General features: G+C 49.4%; 1 protein-coding gene across 3 annotated transcripts in view; it reads right to left on the reverse strand.

Moving 5' to 3' along the window:
* TNKS (tankyrase) overlaps nt 1-25,109 on the reverse strand; it is a 2,071,987-nt gene that overhangs the window by 304,430 nt on the left and 1,742,448 nt on the right. For all 3 annotated transcript variants that reach the window (XM_069626094.1, XM_069626093.1, XM_069626092.1), the window contains one exon: nt 18,672-18,746. In XM_069626094.1, coding sequence (XP_069482195.1) covers nt 18,672-18,746 — 75 coding nt within the window. The remainder of the gene's footprint in view (nt 1-18,671; nt 18,747-25,109) is intronic.

The raw sequence follows: 25,109 nt of genomic DNA on the forward strand, positions 1-25,109 counted from the left end.
TCCCATAGTGTCCAATTTCTTTCCCTCGCCGTCCGGTGGGGAAGTCGATGTGGAGGCCGCACCCCCCTCCCCCGCTTTCTTCCTGGCCGCCGCGGAGACGAGGGAGTCCGGGGTAGGCTGCGCCCAGAGGCACAGGGGGGCCGCGTCCAGGACCTGGTACTTCTTCTCGTACCGGTCTCTTCTACCTGGCGTAGTGGAAGGGTTCTTGAGGAGGGAGAGGCCCTCATCCCAAATGTCGTCCAGTAGAGGCACCGCGAGGACCGTCTTCCTCTTGGCCTCGCGCCGTTGATAAAGGAATCCTTCCTTTTTCTTCTCCTCAGGGCAGAGTTGGAAAAGCTCGGATGCCCTGGCTATCATGGAGTGGAACGAACCAATCTCGTCGGGCGGAGAGGCCCTGGTGGGAGGTGACGACGGTAGATCCTCGTCGTATACCTCGTCGTCCGTACCCGTCGCTGCCGTGTCAGTCCCCGTATCATCCCCTCGGGTGGACGGGGAGGAGGGCTGGACGGTGCGCGACGGCTGAAAAGGAGGTGGAGGGTGAATCCTTCTTTTCTTGGGCGGGGGAACGCCAGAAGGTCCCGGTTCAGGATCCCCCGACGGGAGAGGTTCCTCCGTCGGCAACGCTAGTCTCGTCCTTATCTCTGAGCATAAGGACTGTATAGCCAACAAAATGGCCGCCGAGTTGTCTTGCGGCGCTGGCAGAGGGGGATCCGACGGGCGATCAGAGGCCCCGTCGGCACCCTCGACGATGTCGTCGTCACCCGCGTCGGGATCCATCCCGACGGGCCGGTCTTCTTCCACGCCAAGGCCGTGGCTTAAGACCTCGATCAGCTCTTCCTCCGAGGTTGAAGCCAAATCTACGACGACGCCCTGCCCCCCCCTTTTTCTTCCCCGCCGGGGATTTCACAGGGGTCCTATCTATGGGCACAAAAGAGGACTCCCTCCGAGGTGGCAGGGAGACTCTGAGCCCCGAGGTCGCCACCACTGGTGTAGCCTCCACAGGCTGAGCCAGGGTCGCCGCGACAGTATCGATAGAGGGCTTGGCCGGATGGATTAAGGCCTTCACCACCTTAGGTGCGCTCACCGCCTTATCCTTGAGGGGGGGGACACTGCCTCGCTCCCCCTCCGATGGGGCCTTCGAGCTCGACCGGGGCCTCTCCAGGAGCTTCGCCGGGTGCTCGCCCTTCCTCTTACCCGACCCAGAGCGTTGGCTCGTAGTTGAAGGTGCCGGGGAGGGTGCGCCCTGCCTGGCGCCCGTAGAGCCCGACCGTTCGGCGCTCCCGGTGCCAGCGGACTCGCGGTGCTTGGCCTTGTGTTGGACCCCCGTCGCCGGGGCGTCCTCAAAGGTCTTAGAAGACCGCTCGGATTTCTTCCTCTTCTTCTCGCCCGACGGGCTCTTCCCTTCCAGCCAGTTGGCGAGACGTTGATGGCGGTCCTTCATGGTCCGCTCCGACATATTGCCGCAAAACGCACAGTCCTTCTCCACGTGCGTCTTGTCCTCATGTAAGCAGTAGAGACAAAAGGAGTGTTCGTCCTCCTTAAAGACGTTCTGCAGCTGGCATCCAGGGCAGACCCTGAACAGCTTTCCGGGCGTCGAGCTTCCCTTCTCCTGGGCCATGTCTGGGCCTGAGAAGCTTTTGGAGTTCTCCAAAGCGTAGCTCGACGAAATCTTCACCCTTGAGGGGCGCAGACGAATCCGACACGGGTCCCCGTTGATCGGATGGAGAGTCGGTGGAGCTTGAGGCTCTTTTGACCGAAAAAAAACGAAGTTTTTGACCAAAAAACGTGAAAAAATAGCACTAACGCTCGAGAGCAATAGCACGAGGATCCCAACACATGAACGTGCGGTAAAAATCTGAAGATGGCTGCCAGAGGCGGTGCTTACAATGTTAATATTTATTTATTTTATTTGTTTTGGTAGCAAAAATTAATTTACACCTTGACAAATAGTACATAACACATATAAGACATATAAAAGTCATTAAAAAAAAACAAAAACAGCCAAAGTTGATCAATACTTGAATAACTAAAAGATAATAAAAACACTTGAGCATAATTCCAATATATCATCAAAAATCGAAAATCACAAGTGGAAAACTACAACAGATAGCCTGCCTAACCTAAGATAACAATGATGGTATGGCATCGCTGCCCTCCACCAACTTAAACACTCCCACAAACAGTTGGCTAATACCATCAATCATAAGAAAAACAAAATCTCAGACACCCAAAGTTTACCCGCTCCAAAAGGTCCTATTGAGTGAAAACAATTGCTCCTCAATCAATGTAACAAGTCTAACAGTTGCTAGTATAATGGAATTTGAATTTCCCTGCATACATCTTAGCCATACTAGATGACATTCATACAGAGAGAAAGAAGTAAGATATGCGACCAGGCAACATTGCCTCTGTTTGAGAAAGAAGTTGCAGTACATAAAGAGATGTTCCAGAGTTTCGGGCTCAGATGTATTTAGGCAAAATCTGCATCCCTCCCATTTTGCCAATTCCCTATAACAATCCCAATTCCTAATACGAGCACCCGTGTGGATAAGGTCCAGGCGGAAGCGCATATAGGACCTTCTTGCTACTTTGTCCGGGAAGCATAAGATATATGGCAACCGAGGTGCAACTGCATGCCTGAAAGTGGCATATTCAGTAAAGGAGGAGTAGCTTCCAATCTGATCAGAATTATGAGCCCAGGAATTTTTGAAAAAGCGCCTTTTGACTTTGGCAGGGGTATTTATCAAATCATCCTGCGTCATATTCAATGAAATTAAAATTGCATGTGTCATCTCTTTCACCTTGGAGATCGAAATTGGACACTTTCCAGCAAGCATTTCCTGAAAGTCCTCGTAGAGTGAGTTTGGGGGTGGAGAAATCATTTTAGAAAATGCAGTTACAGTCCGCCAAAGGTATTTGTCTTCTAATGGATATAAGCCCAATTCATGTATGATTATGGCGTTGGGTAGATATCCGGGAAGCCCCAATATCTTCTTCCAGAGTTTGCCTTGTAGGAGATTTAAGAGGGGCCCCAAGTTCAGAAGGCACATGTCGATTGCATATAGGAGAATGGGCTCTATTTTCATAGTATAGTATTGTATAAGAGGCAGGAGGGAATAACGACAATATTTGGTAAAGATAATTCTCATTTGGGCCAGGAGTGGGTTAAACTTTGCGTTCAACACTGTACGCCACTTGCTAGCAGACGTCCCATTCGATAAGTGATAGCCCAAATACTGAATCTCTTCTTTTCTCAAAATCAGCTGAGCATTTATTGTAAGGTTGAATCTCGGAAGCTTTTTTTTTTTGCAGTGAAGACCAATATATGTGATTTAGCTGAATTAATGGTCAAGTTATTCAGCTTACAATATTCGCCAAACAGATTTAATTTATTTTGGAGTCCAAACGGCACTCTATCAAATATTATAATGTCATCGGCAAATGCTAGCCAATGGAGCCGCATAGAACCCAGTATAGCCGGGAAAGAGTTGGAACCCTGCCAAATCTTATCGATATCGGAAAGGTAAAGATTGAATAGGACTGCAGCCAAATTGCAGCCCTGTTTAACACCTATGTACGTAGGTATGTTGTCAGTCAATAGCCCTTCCGCATTAATACGGACCCGGTAGGATGTATTCTGGTGTAATGCTGCGATTAACGCTACTAGTGGAGATGGTATACCATAAGCCAGCATCTTTTGCCATAGCCGCGTGCGAAGTACATTGTCAAATGCAGCCGAAAGGTCCAAAGCCGCCATGTATATGGTGCCGTTGGACTTAGAATGTGCATTCCGAAGGAGATGGGCTAAAATAGAAGCATTTAGTTGGGTGCCCATTGCTCTCCGAAAACCAACCTGGGCTTTTGACAGAATTTTTAGGTCGTGTATGTAGACTTCCAATTCTGACAGGATCAATCGTGCAAACATTTTCGCAGCTGTATCTATAAGGGCAATTGGCCTGAAATTTAGAGGATTGTTTAACGCACCCTTTTTATGTATTGGAATAATTATGGCGGACAGCCATGATGTCGGAATTTTGCCAGTTTTGTAGATCAACTGGTAGCAAGGAAGGAGATAACTGGCCCAGAAATGAGGATCGTCTTTTAGAACACAAGGGGGGGGAGCCCATCTGGACCAGCTGCTTTTGAGAACTTCAATTGGGAGATTGCCCATATAATATCTTTTAGGTCCCAGGGACAGACTCGCGGAAAGGGCAAATACATATTTCTACTTTCTTTTTTGGAGTGCATAGTTGGCAAAGCATATTTTTGGGAAAAAAACTTCTCCCATTCGGTTCCCGAGATGGTCGCTACAGAGCGAGTATCCACCTTACCTGACGGGTTTCTTAAAGTGGCCCATAGTTCTCGAGTTTTTTTTTTTCAAAGCAGACTAATCATATGTTGATTAGCGAGAGTGTAGGCAGCCTGGCGAAGATGCTTTATTTGGTGCTTAAAGCCCCTAATGATGTCGTTTTTTTCACGATGATAGATGAGAGGACTAAGTGACATTTTTCTTATATTAGCCAGTTCTCGATTTTTTTGCTTTTTTAAGATTGCTATCTGATTCGAATTTGGATGAGCATCTAAAAAAATATCTTTACCCAAAGTGTCCTTCACTAAGGATATTAAATGTGTCTGAATCATATTGATGTTTCTTTCGTTAATTTTTTCAATATTCGCCAGCGATATGAGGTCATCTTGGCATGATATGAGATCTCTATTCACCAGGAACGCCAGTTTCCTACACACAACAGGATTCCAGTTGACAGAGATGGAGTTTCTGTCAGGAGCCGCCAAACAGACAGGAGGTGAAAACATATAGACATCACACCCCATATGGAGTTCAGAGCACAGCATGTGGTGGTCGCTCAGGCCCAGATCTAAAATTAAGATTGGTTCAAGCAACCCAGAACACACTTTGGATGCAAGGACATAATCAATAAGGGATGAGGCATTGCCCCGTGACCATGAAATATGTAAAGAGTGAGGTGCAAAATGAATCGGGTAAATGCCCCATTTTTCAAAGAAACTTGACAATTGATACCCTCTATGAGAAGCTTGTTGAGCATAAGAGGAGGAAGAAGTAGGATAGCATAGTATATTAGAAAACTGGAGGTATGAATTTAAATCACCTCCGATCACAATTTCATGATTGGGGCACGAGACTGAAGCATGTCCCAAAATCCTGTCAAGATCCTCCAAGAGAGAAGTGAGGGAGACTGACTTAGGATTCCAATACAACGACATTAAAAGCAAGGGCAAGACCTTAGCGTGTTCAAACGAAAGCTCCACTAAGATGCATGATGTCGAAGTATCCAGAATAGAAGCCACTGTTTTTAGACCATTTTTAATAAGAATAGCAATACCCCCAGAAGGACGGCCTGCAAGTAGCCGGCTAGCTGGAACAGAAAAACTGGAATACCCGTCAAGAGAAATCTCATGTAGGCACATCGTTTCCTGAAGGAAAAGTATGTCGGGTTTCATGTAAGGGACAACCCGCTTGTGCCATTCAACCAGGTTGCCCAGGCCACAACAATTCCAGGAAGAAATAGTCAGACTGGCCAGTTATGAACCTGGAGTGGGCCCCTTAATGGCTGCAGCTGTTTTTATCAGAGGTTCCAGCCAAGCTAGCCCACTCAGTACTTGGGTTAGTGATGCCAATTGGAGTGATAATTGAGTAACCTGAGAGTCGGACGAATCTATAGCTAGCCCCACTGGACATACTGGCAAAGTGGGAGGTACCCAGTCAAAAAAAGCCCATGCACTATCCATATCCGGAAATAGGCAAGGTGTAAGACCAATGGAGTGAAAATCCTCAGCAAACTCCAACAGCATTTTAGTTATAATCTGCGATTGGACTCTGCAGAGGGCTCTATGGTTGTTATGGGTTGCCAATTTGACCCAGTCGAGGTCCTTAGATGAGAGATTCCTAAGAGCTGGAATTTGAAAAAACGAATTCATCAAAAATGACCTATTTATACGAGCCGGGCCATTTGTCTCTAGATTACTAGTCCAACCAAGGATTAGTTTCATGTCCTTTGGTGTGTGCGTAAAGGACAAGGCGTCAGGAAAAGATTTTCCAACCGCTATATGCGGGAGGTGCATAACCTCCACATTAGGAGGCCTTGCCGGAGACGCCAAAGTCACCGGCGCTTCTGGAAGCAGAGGAGGACAAGCGCGATCTTCACTTACGGCAACAGGAGGTGCTAAAGGAATAGCAGCTACATCCTTACCAACCAAAGACCCTTCCAACTGTACGGGAGCACTGCTTGGGCTCACAGCAAGTGTCACTGTCGCCTCAGCTGGAATCGTAGTGCTCGCCTTTCTAGGTTGGATGTTGGGAAAGAAGAAATGGAGCTGAGATTGCAGCTTGACCGTGGGAGTTCCTTGAGGGCCACGAAGGGCGATCTGAGTATTGTCATTTTTCAAAGCTGCAATTTGTAGATGTTTCCTGCTTTCCTCGTCAAGATCACATAAGGCTAAACCAAGGTCATCGTGGCAATTCCCAATACCCACATTTACTTTAGATTCAGAGATCAAGTGGGCACAAAGCGGAGATGGTGTTTTAAAGATAGCTTTCTTTTGACTAGCCTTAGTAAGGTTTAGGCGTTTTTGAGCTCTAAGGAAGGACTTCCTGCTTTACGCGAGACAAAGTGTCTTCCTTCATGCACCACAGGTCCTTCCTCCAAGTCCGAATATAAATCTGCCATCGTCGATACAGGACTAGGCGGGGCCTCGATAATGTCAGTCAGGGCAGAGGGACTGTCCGGAGGAGCAGCAAAACCTTGAGTAGCATCGGATCCCTCTCTTAGGGAGTCTATTGGGTACAGTTGATGTTGGGTTACAGCTAGCTTATAAAGAAGCTGCTCTACCTGTAATAGACGTTCATGCTGGAGTTTGAGAACCTCCACCAAGTCTATGACCTCCAAATTTGCATGCTCCAACTTAACCGGGTTTGCCCCTTTCACGACCTGGGAGCAAGAAGTCTGTGGGGAAACTATGGAACACATTTCCGGATCAGTCTGGGAACCTTGATTGAAAGTTGAAATAGAAGTAGGGATCTGAGGTGCTCTAGCTGGAATATTCTCCAGCATTTTTTCAAATTGGGCCAGATAGAAGGATCTGGAATGTTCTTCAGCTAGAATAAAGCCTTCCAGTCTGGCCATCTTGTCTTTCATAAGAGATAATGAAGACTGCATCTCTCTTATGGAGCAATGTGTCAGCTCATGCCCCTTGTCCAGCAAGTTGAGAATACGTGAAATTACTGGAAAGTTGAAGGGTTCATTGAGCTGAGAATGTGAGCAGGAGTCCTCTGGGGTAGAGGCCGATCTAACATCTCCCTTTAGAGCTGCAAGGTCTGCCTCTTCATTCACTAAGGAGAAGGGGACCGCACCTCCTACAGAGAAAGGCCCTACCGACATCTCGTCGCCAGTCTGAATGTTGTCATAAAGAGAGGCGGGTCCCCCTTCCAAAACCCTTTCACTGTTAGTTTCTGAGGGGAGGTGAAAGTGAACTTGTTCACGAAAGGGAAACGCAGACGACGCAGGAGACGAAGGTCCCAAAGAGAGCCGCACTCTTTTGCTTAATTCGCTGACAATGGTAGGTGCCAAAATAGACGTGTCAGCGAGACAAGGAAGGCCTCGAAGGCCTTGTATGGAAGAACAATCCAATTCAAGGCCGTGGCTAGTCACGACACCCTCATCTCCGACAAAGTCGTTGGCTTCTTGGACTGAGAATGTTGACGCAGCCAAGGATGGAGGCGGTCCATGAGAAGAGAAGGGGATGACCAATGATGGTACCGCCGATATGACAGTCTCATTACACCCCACCTGGCCCAGCCCAACCCCCCTCTCTATTAGGAGGCTAGACATAGGTAGTGAAGGTGCAGATGCTGCCAGAAACAGAGGAAGAGGAGTAAATTGGATGTGAATAACAGACTCTTTAGAGGGTTCTGGCGGAGAGGAGCCGGTTTTACAGCCACTTCTTAAAGTCGGGCTCATACTCAGCCGCTGTACACACCCCAAAACCAAACAGTAAAACCCACCCCTTTTTGTCCAAGGAGAAGGGTAGTGCCAAACAACAAAGTGCCAGGTACTGTAATAACACAAGCCCACACTACAAGAAATGTCCTCTGTAAATTCACTAAGAGATTTACCAAAGGGTAAACATAGCCTCTAAACACATAAAAGTAACATATTAGAATTATGTCAGTGTAGTTACACATATAACTCGTCTTAGACTCAATGAAGAAAGCGCCCCACACCGGGAACCTCCCCAGGGACTAACTCCCCCCAGTTCTCAAAATGGTAGACCACAGTAACGGAGTTTGCAGCAAAAAATGTCAAATGGATTGCACTGTGATTGTGGAAAAAGAATAGCAGAGCACTCGCCACACTAGGCCATGTAAGACGCTGCAGGAAGCCTGAAAGCCGCCTCCGCCCTCGGCGCTCCCCGTGAACCGCGAACAGCCAACAGTACTTAGATTGTACTTGGCAGGTGCACGGCGCGGGTGCGCGAGGAGGCTGAGTTTTGAAGAGGCTTCCTGGGTGTCACACGGCACGAGGGGGCGGGGCCTCCTCTGAAAGGAAAACCTAGGGGGGAGGAACACAAAAGGGAAAACGTTAATCCACACCTCCAGGGCAACGCTAGGAATGTACACACTTCGAACAGAAAGGCAGCAAAAGATAGTGTAGCGAGAAAGGTTCCCTGCCCAGGGAACAAATCAAATGAAGGAGGACAAGTCAAGTAATAGGAAACAGTCACCTCCTTTCCTCAATCGAGGGCCAGGCAAACTGTGTGTTACACAGTGAGACGTCCTCCTGGCTTTCAGGGACTCCAAGCCGTACACACGGCAACCGAAGGAAGAAGCGCGGTGCAGCGCGAAACAAAGGCGGCGCTGTGAAAAAAAAGATCCAAAGGACAGGGCAGTCCAGTCCAAGTCCACAGCCAACAGTACTTAGATTGTACTTGGCAGGTGCGAGGCGGTGCTTAGGTAGAGGGCAGTCATTGGCTGTGGTCAGTATGACGCAGAGACCAGTGATTGGTTACTACTACGAAAGACAGACCAGAAACGAAACTGATACTGGTTTTTTCTTTACCGAGGATTCCCAGCGTGACGACGGGGAATATTCATGAGCATGTGAATCCATGCCAGACCCCATGCTGGAGAACAGCCAGCCCTTTGTCCCAGATGTCGTCGAGCAACGGCACTGCCAGGACCGTCTTTCTCTTGGCCTCCCGTCGTTGATAAAGAAAGCCTTCCTTCTTCTGTTCCTCCGGGCAGAGTTGGAAGAGCTCGGACGCCCTGGCTATCATGGCGTGAAAGGAGGCAATTTCGTCGGACGGTGAGGCCCTGGGGGGGAGGGGCGATGAAGGAATGTCCGTCGTATCATCGCCACTGTCGACGTCCGTTCCCTTATCCGTCGCTGTATCATCCCGAGGGTCAGGCGAGGGGGTTCGGGGGTCCACAGGCCTTGTGGGCACGAAGGGCGGAGCGGGATGGACTCTCCTCCGCTTGTTCGGGGGGCTTCCCGATGGTCCTGGCTCAGGATCCTCCGCCGGGGTCTGTGGTAACCTCGTCCTTATCTCAGTACATAAGGATGGGATTGCCAACAAAATGGCCGCCAAGCTATCCTGAGGCTCTGGCAATGGCTGCGACGGGAGCGACGGTTGCTCCACCGGGCCTTCGTCGCCATCCTCGCTATCTTCCATCTCCTCAGCAGGCTCCTTCCCCTGGGATCAAACTTTCTCGAACCTCTCGTTGAGGCCCTTAACGGTTTCCACCAGATCCTCCTCAGAGGCTGATTCAGAGTCTGTAATGGCCACCGCCCCCCCCCTCTTTTTCCGCCGAGTTCTTAACGATGGGCTGGAAAGAGGATTCCCTCCGCGGTGGCAGGGATACTCTGGGCCCAGAGGCTGTCTCCACTGGCGTAGTCTCAGCTGGCTTTGCCAGGGCGGCAGCGACCACTTCGATAGAGGCCTTTGCCGGCTGGATCAAAGCTCTCACCACCTTAGGTGCGTCCTGGGCCTTTGCCTTGGGGGGAGGGTCAGCGCCTCGCTCCCCCTCGGGTCCCTTCGAGATCGACCAGGGCCGCTCCAGCAGCTTACCCAGGTTCTCGGACTTCCTCTTCCCCGAACCAGAGCACTGGCTCGCGGTTGAACGTGCCGGGGAAGTCACGCCCTGCCTGGCAGCCGAAGAGCCCGACCTTTCAGCGCTCCCGGTGCCCGCGGACTCGCAGTGTTTGGCCTTCTGTTTCGCCCCCGTCGCCGGGGCGCCCTCACAGGACTTAGAAGCCCGCTCAGACTTTTTCTTCGCCTTCTCACCTGCTGTGCCCTTCTCCAGCCAGGCGGCGAGGCGGGAACGACGATCTTGTTTGGTCCGTTCTGAAAGGTTCCTGCAGAACGCACAGTCCTTCTCCACGTGCGTCTTGACCTCATGAAGGCAGTAGAGACATCGCAAATGCTTGTCCTCTCCTTGAAAACATTTTGTAATCCGCATCCAGGGCAGCACCCGAACAGCTTGGATCCGGGCGTCGAGCTTCCCTTGTCCTGGGCCATGTCCGTTGAGGTAGGCTGCAGATCTTCCGGAATTCTCCAAGAAGCGTAAACTCGACGAAAACTTCACCCTTGAGGGGCGTAGAAGAAATCCGAAACGGGTCCCCGTTATCGGAAGTAGAAACGGTGGAGCTTGAGGCTTGATTAAACCGAAAAAATGAGAAAGTCTCCTGAAAAAGCGCAAAAAACGCAGCAAAAACTCGAGAGCTAAAGCACAATGACTCCCAACACTTCGACGTGCGGTAAAAATCTGAGGATGGCTGGCGGAGGCGGGGCTTAGGGAGAGGGCAGGCATTGGCTGGGGGCAGTATGACCCAGAGATCAGTGATTGGTTACTACTAAGAAAGACAGATCAGAAACAAAACGAATACTGATTTTTTCTTTATCGAGGATTCCCAGCCTGACGACAGGGAATATTCATGAGCATGTGAATCCATGCCAGACCCCATGCTGGAGAATTATAATAATTTGTTTTGATTGCAAGTGATTTTGTGTGCTATTAATAATAGTACGTAATTTATATATGTTTACAGTCTTTCCTGCTACATGGTATAAGAGTAATAACTCAGTTTTTAAGAATGGCTTACATGCTGATCCACACTGTTTCCGTCCCATTTCTTTGTTGGACAGCGCAAAGATTTTTGCTAAATGTCTGGCAGTTAGACTTTCTTTTTGGAGGTAGGTTTGTTTTATTTATTTCTATAGCGCACCTGACCCAGAGGTATCTGGGCACTTTTGAATACAGTAAAGAAATTACAGGCATAAGCAGGTAGTGAACATTACAGTTGCAATTGTTACAATTATAGAAATAGACATAATAGTAATGCAGTTGTTACAGAGATAGTCATTTGAAATTAGATACAATTGGTTTAGTGCAATTATTACTTGCTGACTAGCCAAGAGATGGTGTTTCTCCTGAAGTTGGTAAAGAGCTTGGTTGACCTGATGGATGGTGGGAGGGTATTCCATAATTGTACTGCCTAGACCTCGGGCCCACTCGAGAGGACGTGTTAGCTGACCTGGTGACCTAGCTGGAATATCTAATGGTGAATTTTTCCGTTGGTTAAGGTGGGGATGTGTGATTCAGTGATGTGAATGTAAGAAAGTTTTCAACTCAATCTTTTCCTTGACAGAAAGCCATTTGTATTGTCTTCTTGTTGCAGAGATGTGCTCATTCCTAGGGATGTTTAAGGCGACAGAGCATTGGTCTGCATTATTTGCAGTTTATTGAGCACAAACTTACTCGCACCTAAATAGAATCCGTTACAATAGACCAGTTTGGACAGTATAAGTGCTCTGGCTAACGTGAGTCAGCTTTCTGTAGAAAGTAGTGGTCTGCAGGCTCTTATTAGTTTATCCGTATAGGCGGTGGCTGAGCCGGTCAAGTTGACTTGTTTATGTAGGTTGGAGGTAGTGTTGAGGTAAAAGCCTAGTGTTTTTACTTGTTTGGCTACTTGGATGTTGTTCCCATCTATGTTGAAAGAGGCATAATTTGGGCTGATCTTAGTTGATGATCCTACCAACAAACATTTAGTTCCATCACCATTCAGGCAGAGGCCATGGATGGCCATCCATGCCTGAATGATTAGATACATTTTGTTCACAAGCTGTACATCAAGAGTCATAGATGCCAGTTAGAGGGAGGGGGATCTGGGTTTCATTAGCGTAATTTGTGTAGGTGACACCTAGACGGTCCAGCTTATCAAATAGCGGCTTTGTGAAGACATTATACAGGATAGGAGATACACACGAACCCTGGGGCACTCCACATGAGATAGGGATGGGGTCAGCTGCTGCAGACGGTGAGAAGACTTGCATGGTCCTATCGTTAAGGAATGATTCTATCCATGTCATAGCCGTTTGGGAGAAGTATGCTGCCGTGACAAGGTGATTGCAGAGAACTCTGTGGTCAACCAAGTCCAAGGCTGCCGAAAAGTCAAGGAGGAGCAGGATTGCCATTTTACCTTTGTCTGTAAATTCATCAATCTGGCTTTTTAAAATCAATCAGAGCCGTTTCAGTCCCGTGTTGAGGTCTAAAGGTGGCACTCCACGTTCCCAGTCAACAGATCACGATTTCTCTCTCAAGAAGGTTTTAGAAAAGGTTTTACTATAATTGACCACGCTTTTATTCTTAAAATTATAGTTGAAGAGTACTCAGTGTATAGTCACCTTTCCTCAATCCTTGTGGGAGTCCCCCAACATGGGGCTGGTGCCAGAATATTTGGCAGCAAAATAAATTGAGCTTCAGCTTTAAATGTAGTGCAGTGCGCAGGGGTGCAGACTCTGGCATGGGAAAACCCAGCCGAGGCCCCGCCCTCTGGCGCCTCACCTCAGTCCCCTTTGAGCACATCAAACAATTAGATACCTGGCTACACTCATTACATATTAGCCCTTGGCATACAAGGGGGGAAGGTGGGTGGGACGTATTGAGGAAAAGGGGACTATGGAACAGGAGTACTATAGTCACTACAGTGAGTAGCTTTAATTGCTCATATGTCCTGTCCCCTTTCCTCCATCCTCGTGGGCGATTCCACCGAACAAGAACATAGCGTGGGGCCGTGACAACATACCTCATATCTACGATGAAGCAAAGATGTTCTTCATAACTGCCTTACCTAACTCTGCATAGCGCCTAGAGCTGATATCCAGGGAATAGTGGTTAGAGAAGGCCGGAGTGGTCAAGAAGCACGTCTCTGAAACGTGACGGCATTGGCCTTTTCTCCGACCTCATCCACATGGGCATAGAATCCCTCGGGGACAGGATTGCCCATGGCCGTGTAGGCCTCCAAAATGGCCTGAACTATCCAAAGGGTGATGGATGCCTTGGAAGTCAGAGCCGGGGGAGGAACCGCTAAAAATGACAAACAATGCCCCAGACTTCCTGAAAGATTTCATCTGAGTTTGGCAATACGTGAGGACCCTCTTGAGGTCCAAGGAATGAAGGGCCCTCTCTGCCTCTGACTGTGGGTTTGACAAAAATAACGGAAGGCAGATCTCTTGATTCAGATGAAATGGAGAGCCCAATGTGGGCAAGATGTTTGGTGGAGTGCGCAAGACGACCTTGTCATTGTGAAATGAGGTGAAGGGCTCGCACGAAGACGATGCCTGCAGCACACTAAAAAATGCGCGCAGAGTTGAGAGGTACCAGTAAAACAGTGTTCAGCTTTACCAGTCATCCACAGAGGGCATCTGCTTGAAAGGTTTGTGCTGCAAAACTGCAAGAACCAGACCGGATGTGCCCTATGCAATGGAGGAAACAGGCTAGGCAGCCCCTTGCAGTGGGCCTTAACTAAAGAGTTGGCCTCAAAAAACACATGCTCAGGGGAATTCTTTTAAGCCCCGATGGCCGCCAGATAAGTCCCGCAAGTATCCAGCTGAACTAGCGAACAAGCCAGCTGAGCTGAAAAAGCCAGTATGTCAACCAGACAGCAAGTGACAGGATCCAGACCCTTGTCCAAGCCCAATGGCAGAATCTACTCCATTTTCTCTAATACTGGGGCTGAGTAGAGTGCCTCCTATCCTGTTGAATGATGTCCCAGTTGTCATATGAAAATTGAGCATGCTGAAGCTTTAGCTGGTCAGGAACCAGGCCGCCAGCCCAGCCAGGTCTCGATGTACAACCGCCACGCCCTGCTGCGCCAGGAAGCCCCTGTTGGGGATCGAAGGTGAACGGGGCTCTGGGAGCACAACTGTAGTAGATCCGAAAACCAGACTTTCGAAGGCCAGTGGGGGACAATCAGGATGAGGCTGGAGCTTACCAAAGCCCAGAACTTGCAGAGTGTCCATTGGAGGGGGTGGCAGGAATGCATACTGCAGCAGTGCCAACAGATCTGGAAGGCGTCTCCCAGAGAACCCCAACCTGCCCATGAAGCAAACTGAGGGCACTTGGAATTCTGAGGGGATGCAAACAAGTCCAGGGCAGCAACCCCCCCCCCCCCCCCCAACGCTGGAACAGGGGCAACAAGGAGTCGGTGTGCAACTCCCACTCTTAGGGATTGAACCCCAAGCGGCTCAGCTGGTCTGCTTCTGCATTGCTGTCCCCGGGAGCTGGACTGTTAACATACAAACCCTGTCCGTCAGGGCCCATTCCCAGATCAATACCGCCTCCATGCAGGGGGTAGGGGAGGAGGGGGAAAACGGGTGTCAGCCCGCTTGTTCAGGTAAAACATTGTAGTAGAATTGTCCGTCCTGACTAGAACAGACCTGTCCCTGATGAGGGGCAGACATTCCTTGAGGGCAAGGACCACTGCCCGGAACTCGAGCAGATTAATACATAGCAGGGCTTCTGCCCTGGACCATGCGCCATGAATCGCGCAGCCCTCCAGAGTTGCCCCCCACAGCCTGAAAGAGCAGTCTTTCATCAGCACCAGGGTAGGTTCTGGTCGGGTTAAGGGGGCTCCCACTGAAAAATTGGTGTCCATCCACCACCAGTGAAGATCGGGCAGAAGGAGGGGGTATTGGGATCATGTCCTACTGAGTCCCAGTCTCCTGCTCCCAATTGACCGCCAGGTGGAGCTGGAGGCACCTCATCTTGAGGAGGGCATGCTGTACAGTGAGCATGCAGGAGGCCATCAGCCCCAGAAGGTTCTGGAATCACCATGTCAAGGTGGTTGTGTTGGCTAGAAAGTGCCCTATTACTTTGCGAAGGGAGGGAAGCCTCTCAGGCGTGGGGACCACCCACTGAACGGCCGTGTTCCAACTCACCCCTAGAAAGACCACATCATGGGAGGGGCACAACTGTGACTTCCTCTGGTTGAGGGAGAACCCCTGCTGATGAAGAACATCCATCAATCTCTGGCAGGAGCGCAACGCTGCCCTCACCAGCCAGTCATCCAGACAGGGGTATAGGTGATTGCCCTCCAAGCGGAGGAGACCCGCCACTGTGTGCCTTAACTCCTTGAAGACACGAGGGGCCGAGATCAAGCCGAAAGGCAGCACCTTCTACTGGAAGTGGTGCAACATAATCGTGAACCACAGAAACTTCTGATGTGGCTGGTAGATGGGCACATGCAGGTACACATCCTTGAGGTCTAGGGAACACATCCATTCCCCTGCACACAAAGACTATGTGCGCAGGAGTAATCATCTTGAAGCATTCTAGCGGTACAGACAGATTGAGAAATGACTGGTCCAGGACAACCCTCCGGTCCAGCCTGGTTGTTCTTGGGTACCGCAAAAATCCTGGAGTAGAAGCCGGAGCCCATGTCCAGTTGAGGAACCAGTTCCACCACCAGCATCTCCAAGAGCGAAAGGGGCGATCTGATCTGACAAAGACTAGGAGACGATTGGTAGAGGAAGACTGAAGCCGGTGGAGACTACGGATAGGATCCAAGGGTTATTGAAAAGACGCTTCCAGCAATTGTGCAGGAGAGCTGTGTTCCCCGACCTTAACATCACTGTTTCTTGGCGGCGGGCGCAGAGGAGGGCGAGCAGAAAAACGTGCGCAAAATCCTCTGCTGCTTCCTCCTGTTTTCACTGGGCGCCCTATCAGACCTCCACATACTGCAGTTAAGGAACCACTTGAAAACAGTGAAAGTTCAGGGTTTGAATTCAGTCCTGCCCTGAGACTGAGGGAAATATTTCTGGCTTGGTTTTGTCAGGATAGCCAAAGACTTGGCGGTTTGAGTGGAGGTTTTCTTCTTTGTCAACTAGTCATCGGTTGATGAAAAAAAAAAAGGAGGTCCACGCCCTCAAATGGCAGATAAAGGATCCACTCCTGCACATCAGATGAAAACCTAGTGGCATGCGTCCAAGCCACCCTTCTCATATCAACACCCAGACACAGCCCTCTGTTGGCTGTGTATGTGGGAGACCGAAGGACTACATGAAGTCCGGTGCAGAGGCCCAGGCATCCGCCAGACCAGCCTTGAAGGAGGCTTGCCTCTCCAAAGTGAGGTCAGGCAGAAGCTCCCCGAACTCCCGCCACAGCTTCTGGTTAGCAGCGGCTAAAAGGGCGTTGCAGTTGGCTTGCTGCAGATGCAGTCCTGAAATGGCAGAACAGCGCTTGCATAAAGACTCAAGGACCTAGTTAACTCGAGGTGGCACCTGTGGAAGAAGACGAAAAACAGTTTAGAATATAGTGAGGCCACAGCCACCACTGAAGAATGTGACTTTTTTTACATCTGGGAGTTGGCCCATGGCTTCTCCCATACCTTTCTCGCCATCTGCAGGACATCCTTCTGAAGAGGGTTTCCAGACCGGATCGTGGTGCGTTTGACCAAAACCTCTGCTAGCACTCCCGACTCCTGGGGGGGGGGGGGGGGGGGGATTCCTCGGGCAGAGGGCCCCACCACCTCCCAAGGACTCCGCCAGGTCCTGAAAGTGGTCATGAAAGACCTTAACAGACGAAGAGGGTTTGTCGTCCTCGGCGTCACTGCAGTTATCACCATCGTTCCCCTCTCCTTTTCTACAGACCGAGGAGAGTCCAGGCCCTGCGACACCGGCGGTGTCCCCCTGGATCCGTAGCTGAAGACAGGTTCAATGGCTGTTGAGGGGGTAGGCATTGGTGGTACAGGAGGCGGCAGAGCGGTCTGAACAACCGGTAGGGCCTGGACCAGGGAGGCACAAACACTGGCCGGGCTGGAGGAAAACCGGAACGCCCACAGGAGGCGGCCTGGGGATGCACCACCTGTGGGATCACCTTCACTACATCCTTCAGCAGCAAATCATGAGGAGAAGGCAGCGCTCAAAGAAGTGGTCCTCGCTAGTCGGCGAATCCCTAGGCGCCCAGCCCTTCGAGGGGCTGGGTCTCTGCTCCTGGTCAAAGTGCTGAGGCGCCTGAGGCCGTATGGCTGCGATGGGTAGATGTATCCCTGAGGAGACCAGATGCCTGTACCATACAGTCTGCTGCCGCTTCCAGAGGGAAGGGGACTGGAACCTTTGTGCAACGTCCATTCAATGGGCGAGAGCACGGGCGGGTCTTGAGTCGAAATCCAAAATGTCTGCAAGCCTAGCAGGCTCAGCCATGTGACTATTCGCCATTTTGAGAACTTGCACCACGCCCTCGGAGGGAGACCACGAAGGCCCCAAGACACCAGACGTCTCAGACATGGGAGGATACAGCTTGGACCCTGCACCCAAAGCATAAGAGTCAACTTCAGAGAACACTTCGGTAGGTGCCCAGCCCTCAGCCGGCTGGCCGGTAGCCGTAACACCCTGACGTATGACCTCCAAGCGAGGTCCAATAGGAAGTGTGCCCTCGGGAACCTGTGCCAGTAGTCCTGAATCATGCCGAGGACAGACTCTTGGAGGGGGCACCTGACTATCCCCTTACACCTTGGGGTTGAAGAAGAGGATGGACTTGATCGTCCTTTCCAGGACAGCCCGGTAGGGACCCTAAGCCCCTCGGCTTGGGAGTCGGTAGCCTTAGAGGCCTGCCAGACCTTGAATCCGAGGAACCCTTGCGTGTGGGCACTCTCGGGACGGAGTCGCTGCACTGAGGGTCTACCTTGTCTTGATGAGAGGTCCTGGAGACAAAGTCCTTAAGGTGCGCCAGAGGAGAAGTGTAGAATATCTCCCTCCAAAATTACAATCTATTCTTCAATGACCTGTGACCGAGAGTGCTGCAGGCGGCGCACGCGTCTCAGCGGTGATCGGGCCCCAGGCACTCAAGATAAGAGTGCATGAGGGTCAGAGGCTGGGAACGAACCGTCGCACAAAGCACATCTTGTGAATCCTCCTGTATCCGACATGCGCCGGGGGAGGTGAGGCAACGAAGGGAGGTTAAAGAAGACTGAAAAAGAAGGGGAGCACACGGACAGCTAAAAGAAGTCTCTGCGCAAGTCTGACCGGGACTGATGTGAGGTGCCGGAGGGCAGGGCGTTTCCATGCACGAGGCCGCACCCTGAACTAAATTTAGACGGGAAGCTCAATTTTATGCTGCCAAAGGTTCTGATACCGTCCCCATGTTGGGGGACGCGCACAAAGATGGAGGAAAGGGGACAGGACGTATGAGTGATATCATTACAAGAATTATTTTGAGCAAAGTCCGATTAAAACCATTTGGAACAGGTTTTCTGTAAAATCCTGAAAAGTTTCAATACATTATACTGGATAAACTTCATTTGATGTAGACTGGTACTGTCATATTTTGGCTGTGTGGTGTGATCCATTAAGCTTACCCTGATGACGTTGTATCTGTTGAAGACTCCACCAGCATTGCCACCATCTCTATGTTCTCGGATAGAATTTTGCATCTGCAACAAATGGAAGAAAATGAAAGAATACAATTACAGCTCTGGAAAGTTTTATAAGTTCTAGAATCAAAGAACAAGTTACTTACCCCTGGTAACATTCTTTCGACTGGATGTTCCTCCCAAGTATTCCATATCTTTTGCTATCTGCAATATCCAGCTTCAGCTGCTTCGGAAAACATTATCGGCAGAGGGCTCTGTGTATCGATAGGTTCGACTGTCCCTCGAAGGCCTTTGTCTCGAGGATGTCGTCATAGCATGCGCAACGCCTGTTGGCTTAAGTTCTGTGTTTTTGTGTCATTCTTAAGTGGAATCACCCACATTGAAGCAGATTTGACCATACTGGACTCTGAAGGAGCGCAAGCTGCAATAACATGGACATTTTACTGCGGGGTAGGCTGGGAGGGGCGAAGAGGAATACGTGGGAAGAACATCCAGTCAGAAGAACATTACCAGGGGTTAAGTAACTTGTTCTTCAAATGGTTTGTGTCCTCCCACATATTCCCCATATTTTGATAGACTCCCAAAGCAGTGTTTGAATTGGAGGCAGGAGGAAGACTTTTTTTGTAATAAGGGATTGTCATGCATGGAATGAAGGACTGCTTTCCCAAAGCTCCTATCCGGCCTTGAGGTGGCATCAAGGCAGTAACGCTTAGTAAAAGTGTGACTTGTAGACCAAGTGGCTGCCTCTCAAATGTTTTTTATAGGAACAACTCTTTGCAGAGCAGACGTAGCAGCCATGGCCCTGGGGGATCTTTACCAGCCATCCTAGCCTATAGCATTCGGAAATAGCTAAAATAATCGATCTGGACAAGGTCTGTTTGGTTACAGCCTGTCCCAACTTTTGACTAGTGTAGCAAATGAACAGTTGGTCTTCCAGATGCAAATTTTACATCCTTGAAACGTAGAAACTCTGAGCCCTTCGTGGGTCGAGTCCGTGTAGCCTCTCCTCTTCCTTGCCAGGATGAGGTTGAGGGTAGAAAGTAGGTAACGCTACCTTTTGTCCCAACTGAAAATCTGATGACCTTAGGTAGGAATGACGGTTTGACCTCAAGGAGGACCTTGTCCTTTTGAAATACCGCAAAAGGTGGTTTAGAAGGTAGTGCATGCAACTCACTCTACGGCCGATGTTCGATGTTAGCGCTACTAACAAGATGATTTTGAATGTTAGCAGTCTTAAGGGACATAAATGGAGTGGTTCAAATGGTGCACACGTGAGAAACTTTAAAACAAGATTAAGGTCCCAAACAGGAACCTGAAAAGGAGATGGAGGGAACACATTAGTGAGTCCCTTCAGAAATTGTATCACCAAGGCTATTTTAAAATATTATGTTTCCACAGACAAGCACTTGAAGATGGAAAGTGTAGCTAAATAAACTTTAATGGTCCCAACCTGGAGCCCCTGATTTACCAAGTACAGCAAAAAAGATAATACCTCTGGTGTTTTGCACAGCAAAGGGTCAACTTTCTTGTCCTTGCACCAGCTGCAGAGTTTGTTCCAACAGCAGCAGTACAAAGACTTTGCTGCAGGTCTTCTGGCCGAAAGCAAAATCTCCATTACGTCATCCGGGAGGTCCCAATTCTTGTACCTCAGCCTCTCAGAAAACATGCATGAAGGCTGAGAATCTTAACTTCTAGATGGAGCACCCAACCTTCTTCTAGCGAGAGAAGGCCCTCTCTTTGTGGAAGACGTATTGGAGGGCAGATGGACATGTCCAAAAGGCCCGGTTACCACGTCGTCTTGACCCAATCCGGGGCAATTAGGATCATGGTTTTCCTGAACCTTCTCAACCTCCAGATGACTTGAGGAATGATAGGGACTGGAGGAGACCCTACAGGAGTGGAAACTCCCAGCCCACTACGAACGCTTCTCCTAGAGGTCCTATTGGGGGACATTCACTGAAGCAGTACAGTTCACACTTCCGGTTCACACTGGTCACAAACAGATCCACTTCAGGGGTCCCACGAAGGGTGAAGATTTCTTGAAGGACTTACTGAGCTAGTTCCCACTCGTGGGAGACACTGCTCTGCTTCTCAGAGAGTCTGCCACCGCGTTTTCCTCCCCTGAACTGCCGACAGGGAGATTCCTTCTTGAATTGCCCAGTACCAGAGCTGCATTGCCTCTCTGCATAGTGCTAGTGACCCTACACCACCTCCCTTGTTGAGGTGGTACATGGCTACTATGTTGTCTGCGATCATCAGGACATTCTTTCCCCGTACAGAGTGAAGCACTAGACTGATTGCCCTCAGCTCCAAAAGATTGATGTTTTGTTTGGACTCCGATGGAGACCAACGACCGCTGATTGTCAGATTGTTGGTGTGGAATTGCCATCCCGTGAGTGCAGGGTCTGTCACTACTTGTACTCCGGCCATGGTTGTCAAAATATTTCTCCCTTCAGAATTTTGTCCTCGCACGTCCACCATAGGAGATCCTGTGCGACCCTGTTTGGAACCTGAAGTAGGTCTGTCATGTTGCCCGAGAACTGAGACCATTGTGTCCTGTGAGCCCATTGAAGGGATCTCATTCCTAGACAAGTCTCTGGCACCAAGAAAATGCAGGATGCCATGAGGCCGAGCAACCTCAAAAAGTCAAATGCCAGGAGACTAACAGCACTCTGAAATTTGGGGACCATGCGCTGAATGTCTTGAGCCCTCACCTCGGGTGGCGCAGTCTTTCCCAAGGATGTATTCAGTACAGCTCTGATTAACTAGAGATTTTGAGATGGTATCATGTGGGACTTCTAGCAAGTGAGGGAGAAGTCCAGTCTGTAGAGAGAGTGGCAGGTCACGCTGAGATGATCCAGGACTTGTTTGGGAGAACGCGCCCTGATCAGCCAATCGTCCAGGTAGGGGTAGACATGAACCCCCCCTCCCCTCCTCCTGAGACTCGCTGCCACCACGTTATTTGTTTGGTGAAAACCCTTGGGGCGGAGGTCAGCCAAACAGCAGAACTCAAAAGGGATGAGAACCGCCAACGCCAAACCTCAAGTACTTTCTGTGCTTGAGATGCATTGGCACATGAAAATAAGCATCCCGAAAGTCCAATGACACCATACAATCCTGGAGCTGGGGGGGCCCGAAGGATCTCAGAAAGTGCGACCACCTTCAATTTGTCCTTCCTAAGGAATTTGTTCAAGTATCTCAAGTCCAAGATGGGCCTCAATCCTCCACCCTTCTTGGGGATTAGAAAATATGGAGAATACCAACCTTTGTTCCTCTCCGGTACAGGTATTGCCTCTATAGCACCTTTCTCTAGCAGGGCCAAAATTTACTGCACAAGGAACGGATCTGGAACCCTTAAAGAATGGCTCCCCGGTTGATGATTCAGAGTTCTCTGAATGAAGGGGAGGCAGTAACCTTGAGCTCTGGTTTGTAATGCCCTTTGTAATTCCCAAGCATCTGTAGTAATACCCCAATATTCTTTCAGATGCTTAGGCAGTCTGCCTCCCACTGGGGTGTCATGAGTCAAGACCTCAGATTCTGAGGCGGCTGAAGCAGTGGCTGTAGGTAAAGAAGCTGCTGCTTGGGCGGGCTTTGAACCTCTCCCTCGTCTACCACGAGTGAATCTTCTTTGGCCTCTTTGACCAGCCATTCGTCTTGCTCTTCCAACTGAGTATTAGTGACAAGATCTACTACTCCAAGACGTTCCACTGGAGGGAAAAGGTTGAGGTTGTCTAATAGCGGCACCTAAAGACTTGGGTGCCGCCTTCGAGGTCTGCAGTTTCTCAAGGCTTTTGTCAGCCTTGCGGCCAAAAAGATGAGACCTGTCCAAAGCCATATTAAGACTGCACGTCCGGTGCAAATCCAGACTTCCTTAACCAGGCAACATCACAGTGCTTGACGCCATGGCTCTGCTTATGCTGTCAGCAAAATCCAAACCCGACTGAAGAGAATCACACATAGCCTCATTGGGATCTTTTACAATGGCCAATAAGCCGTCTTGTCCTCCCCTTCGGAATGTCTTCAGCCGCCATGGATATACAGTCCCATAGAGTGTACGTGAATTTCGCAAGGGCACATGTGGAGTTGGCTGATTTGAGAGCCATACTCCCAGCAGAAGAGAGTTTTCTATACCAGTACCTATACTTTTGTCATCCCGATCTGGTGGGATGATCGAATAAGCAGCCAGCTTGGAAGTAAGGATTGCTGCCTGCACCACCAGACTTTCTGGGGTAGGATGTTTTGACAAGTACCTGGGGTCACTACTTGACGGTCAGTATTTCTTTGTCAAGTTTTTATTTACTGCCGGTCTTGATTCCGATGCTTCCCAATTAGCACTTACTCTCTCCTGAAGAGCAACATGAAAGGGTACGATAGGATCCCCTCGAGGACCTTTGTCCATGATATCTGTGAGGTAACATCCTGTTCAAAAGGGAGGACAGGACTGCTCCATTCCAGATAATCAACTACCCTGGTCATTAATTGCCTGTAAGAAGCATCTGCAAGCTCATCTGATTCTGGCTTTCCAAAATCCAATACTGGTGAGGTGTCCACTCCACTGGCTGTCTGCAAATTTTCATGAGGTCCCTTAACCTGGATTCCTCCGATATGAAACTATCAGGGACATTTGTAGTGCCATAATGCAATCCAAACAGTGCATCACCACCAGACGGCTCATTGTCCTCATAAATGGAAGTGAGTGACAAAGAAATCCTTCTTTGGTAAAAGAGTTAAGGTTTTCTGAATTTCAGGCAAATGCATCGATGGCTTCGAAGGTTTTGAGCCAGATGCCCATGGAAACGTCAATATCTTTGTTGTAGATGTTTTAGATGTTGATGGCACCTGTGGCATCGATGGTGCAGCTGGCGTTGATTACTGTGACATTGACTTGTCCTTGACAGACTTTGATGGCTCGAAGGATTCCTCAATGACTTTTCATCATGTCAAAGCCTCGACGGCTCTCGATGGGAATCTGGCCTTCGTCCCGGACTCGAGAAGGCGCAGTATTTAGCTCAAGCTCTTTCCTTACCGGCTTCAGAAGGCATGGTAGAAGCATGCCTACTTTCTTTGAGGGTTTCTGGCTCTCGAAGGTTTTGAGCATTTCCTGACTGAATGATTCCCATTCAGCTGTAGTAGAGGCCTTAGTGGGACAAGATATAGTCCTGTCTTGGGAGGAGTGGGATGAGGATGTTGAAGTAGGCGATTTGTGGTGCCTTTTCTTCGATTTCCTCTAGGACGAGGAGTGGTGGAAGCCACTCCGTGACCTGGACCTTTTTGTCTTTTTCTGTCGAGGAGGTTCGCCTCTCGCTTCGGCGGAATACCGTTTTTTCGACGTTGTAGTCAAAGGATTATTTGGGGAGTCTACCTACCGCCAATTTCCCTTTACGCTCCTTCAGAGCTTTTCCACTCATCGGTTGATGCAATTGACAGGCCGATGTCTTGTGCTCCACACAAGACACCACATACTCGATGTGGATCGGTCAGCGACTTCTTGGCACTTTTTAAACCCGGTCTTCAGGGTTGTCAGAGTCGAAGACCGAAATGTTTTGATATTTCTAGAAGAAATTTCTGAAGCACGCTGTAGCTCAGGAAACAAAAGCTTACTCAGAAAAACAGAACTGAAGCCAACAGGTCCTGCGCAGGCTCGATATGCCTTTGACGACATCCTTGAGGCGGAGGCCCTCGAGGGACATCAAGTCGACTGCATCAACACACAGCGCCCTCTGGTGAATTCTTTTTCCAAAGCAGCTGAAGCTGGATATTGGAGATATCAAAAGATGAGGAATACATGGGAAGACAGTCCATTCAAAATTAGTATTGACAGGCAGTATGACAAAGGAGGCAAAAAATAACATCAACATGTACTTCTATAAACTAATGAAATGCTGGGCAGTAGCCTGAACTTTGTCTGCATATGCTTGGGTATGCATAATTACCATTCTAGGTTTGCATATGCCGGTTCCATTGTGTCTATACCGATTACTACACCTGTGTGCGTACTTCATACCCTGCTTGTGGGCATCAGTCGTTGCATGTTTTTCTTACAGTGTGAGGCATTGTGTGCACCAGTGTAATTAAAACCTCCTCAAGGCACATTTTTACCTGTCAAAGCGTGCAACTCTTGCAGTGGGTGAAAACATAAAAGCCCAATATACGCTAAGGGATTGTGCACACCAACGCAGGTCTTGTATCCAGTTATAGATCACTGTCGCACCAAGGGAGAACAACAAGTTACTTACCAACTGGTTTCGTTCTTTCAACTGGATGTTCCTCCCACATATTCCTCATACACGATAGTCGTATATATCACCAGTTTCCCTGCTTCGGAAAGTTTTTTGGCAGAGGGCACTGTGCAGAATGTTGTGGCGTCAATGTCACTCTAGGGCCGCCATTGCGTGTCAACATCACCAGTAGTACAAATAGCTT

This window comes from Ambystoma mexicanum, chromosome 6p (assembly GCF_040938575.1).
Source record: "Ambystoma mexicanum isolate Mex_15411 chromosome 6p, UKY_AmexF1_1, whole genome shotgun sequence".
NCBI lineage: Eukaryota > Metazoa > Chordata > Amphibia > Caudata > Ambystomatidae > Ambystoma > Ambystoma mexicanum.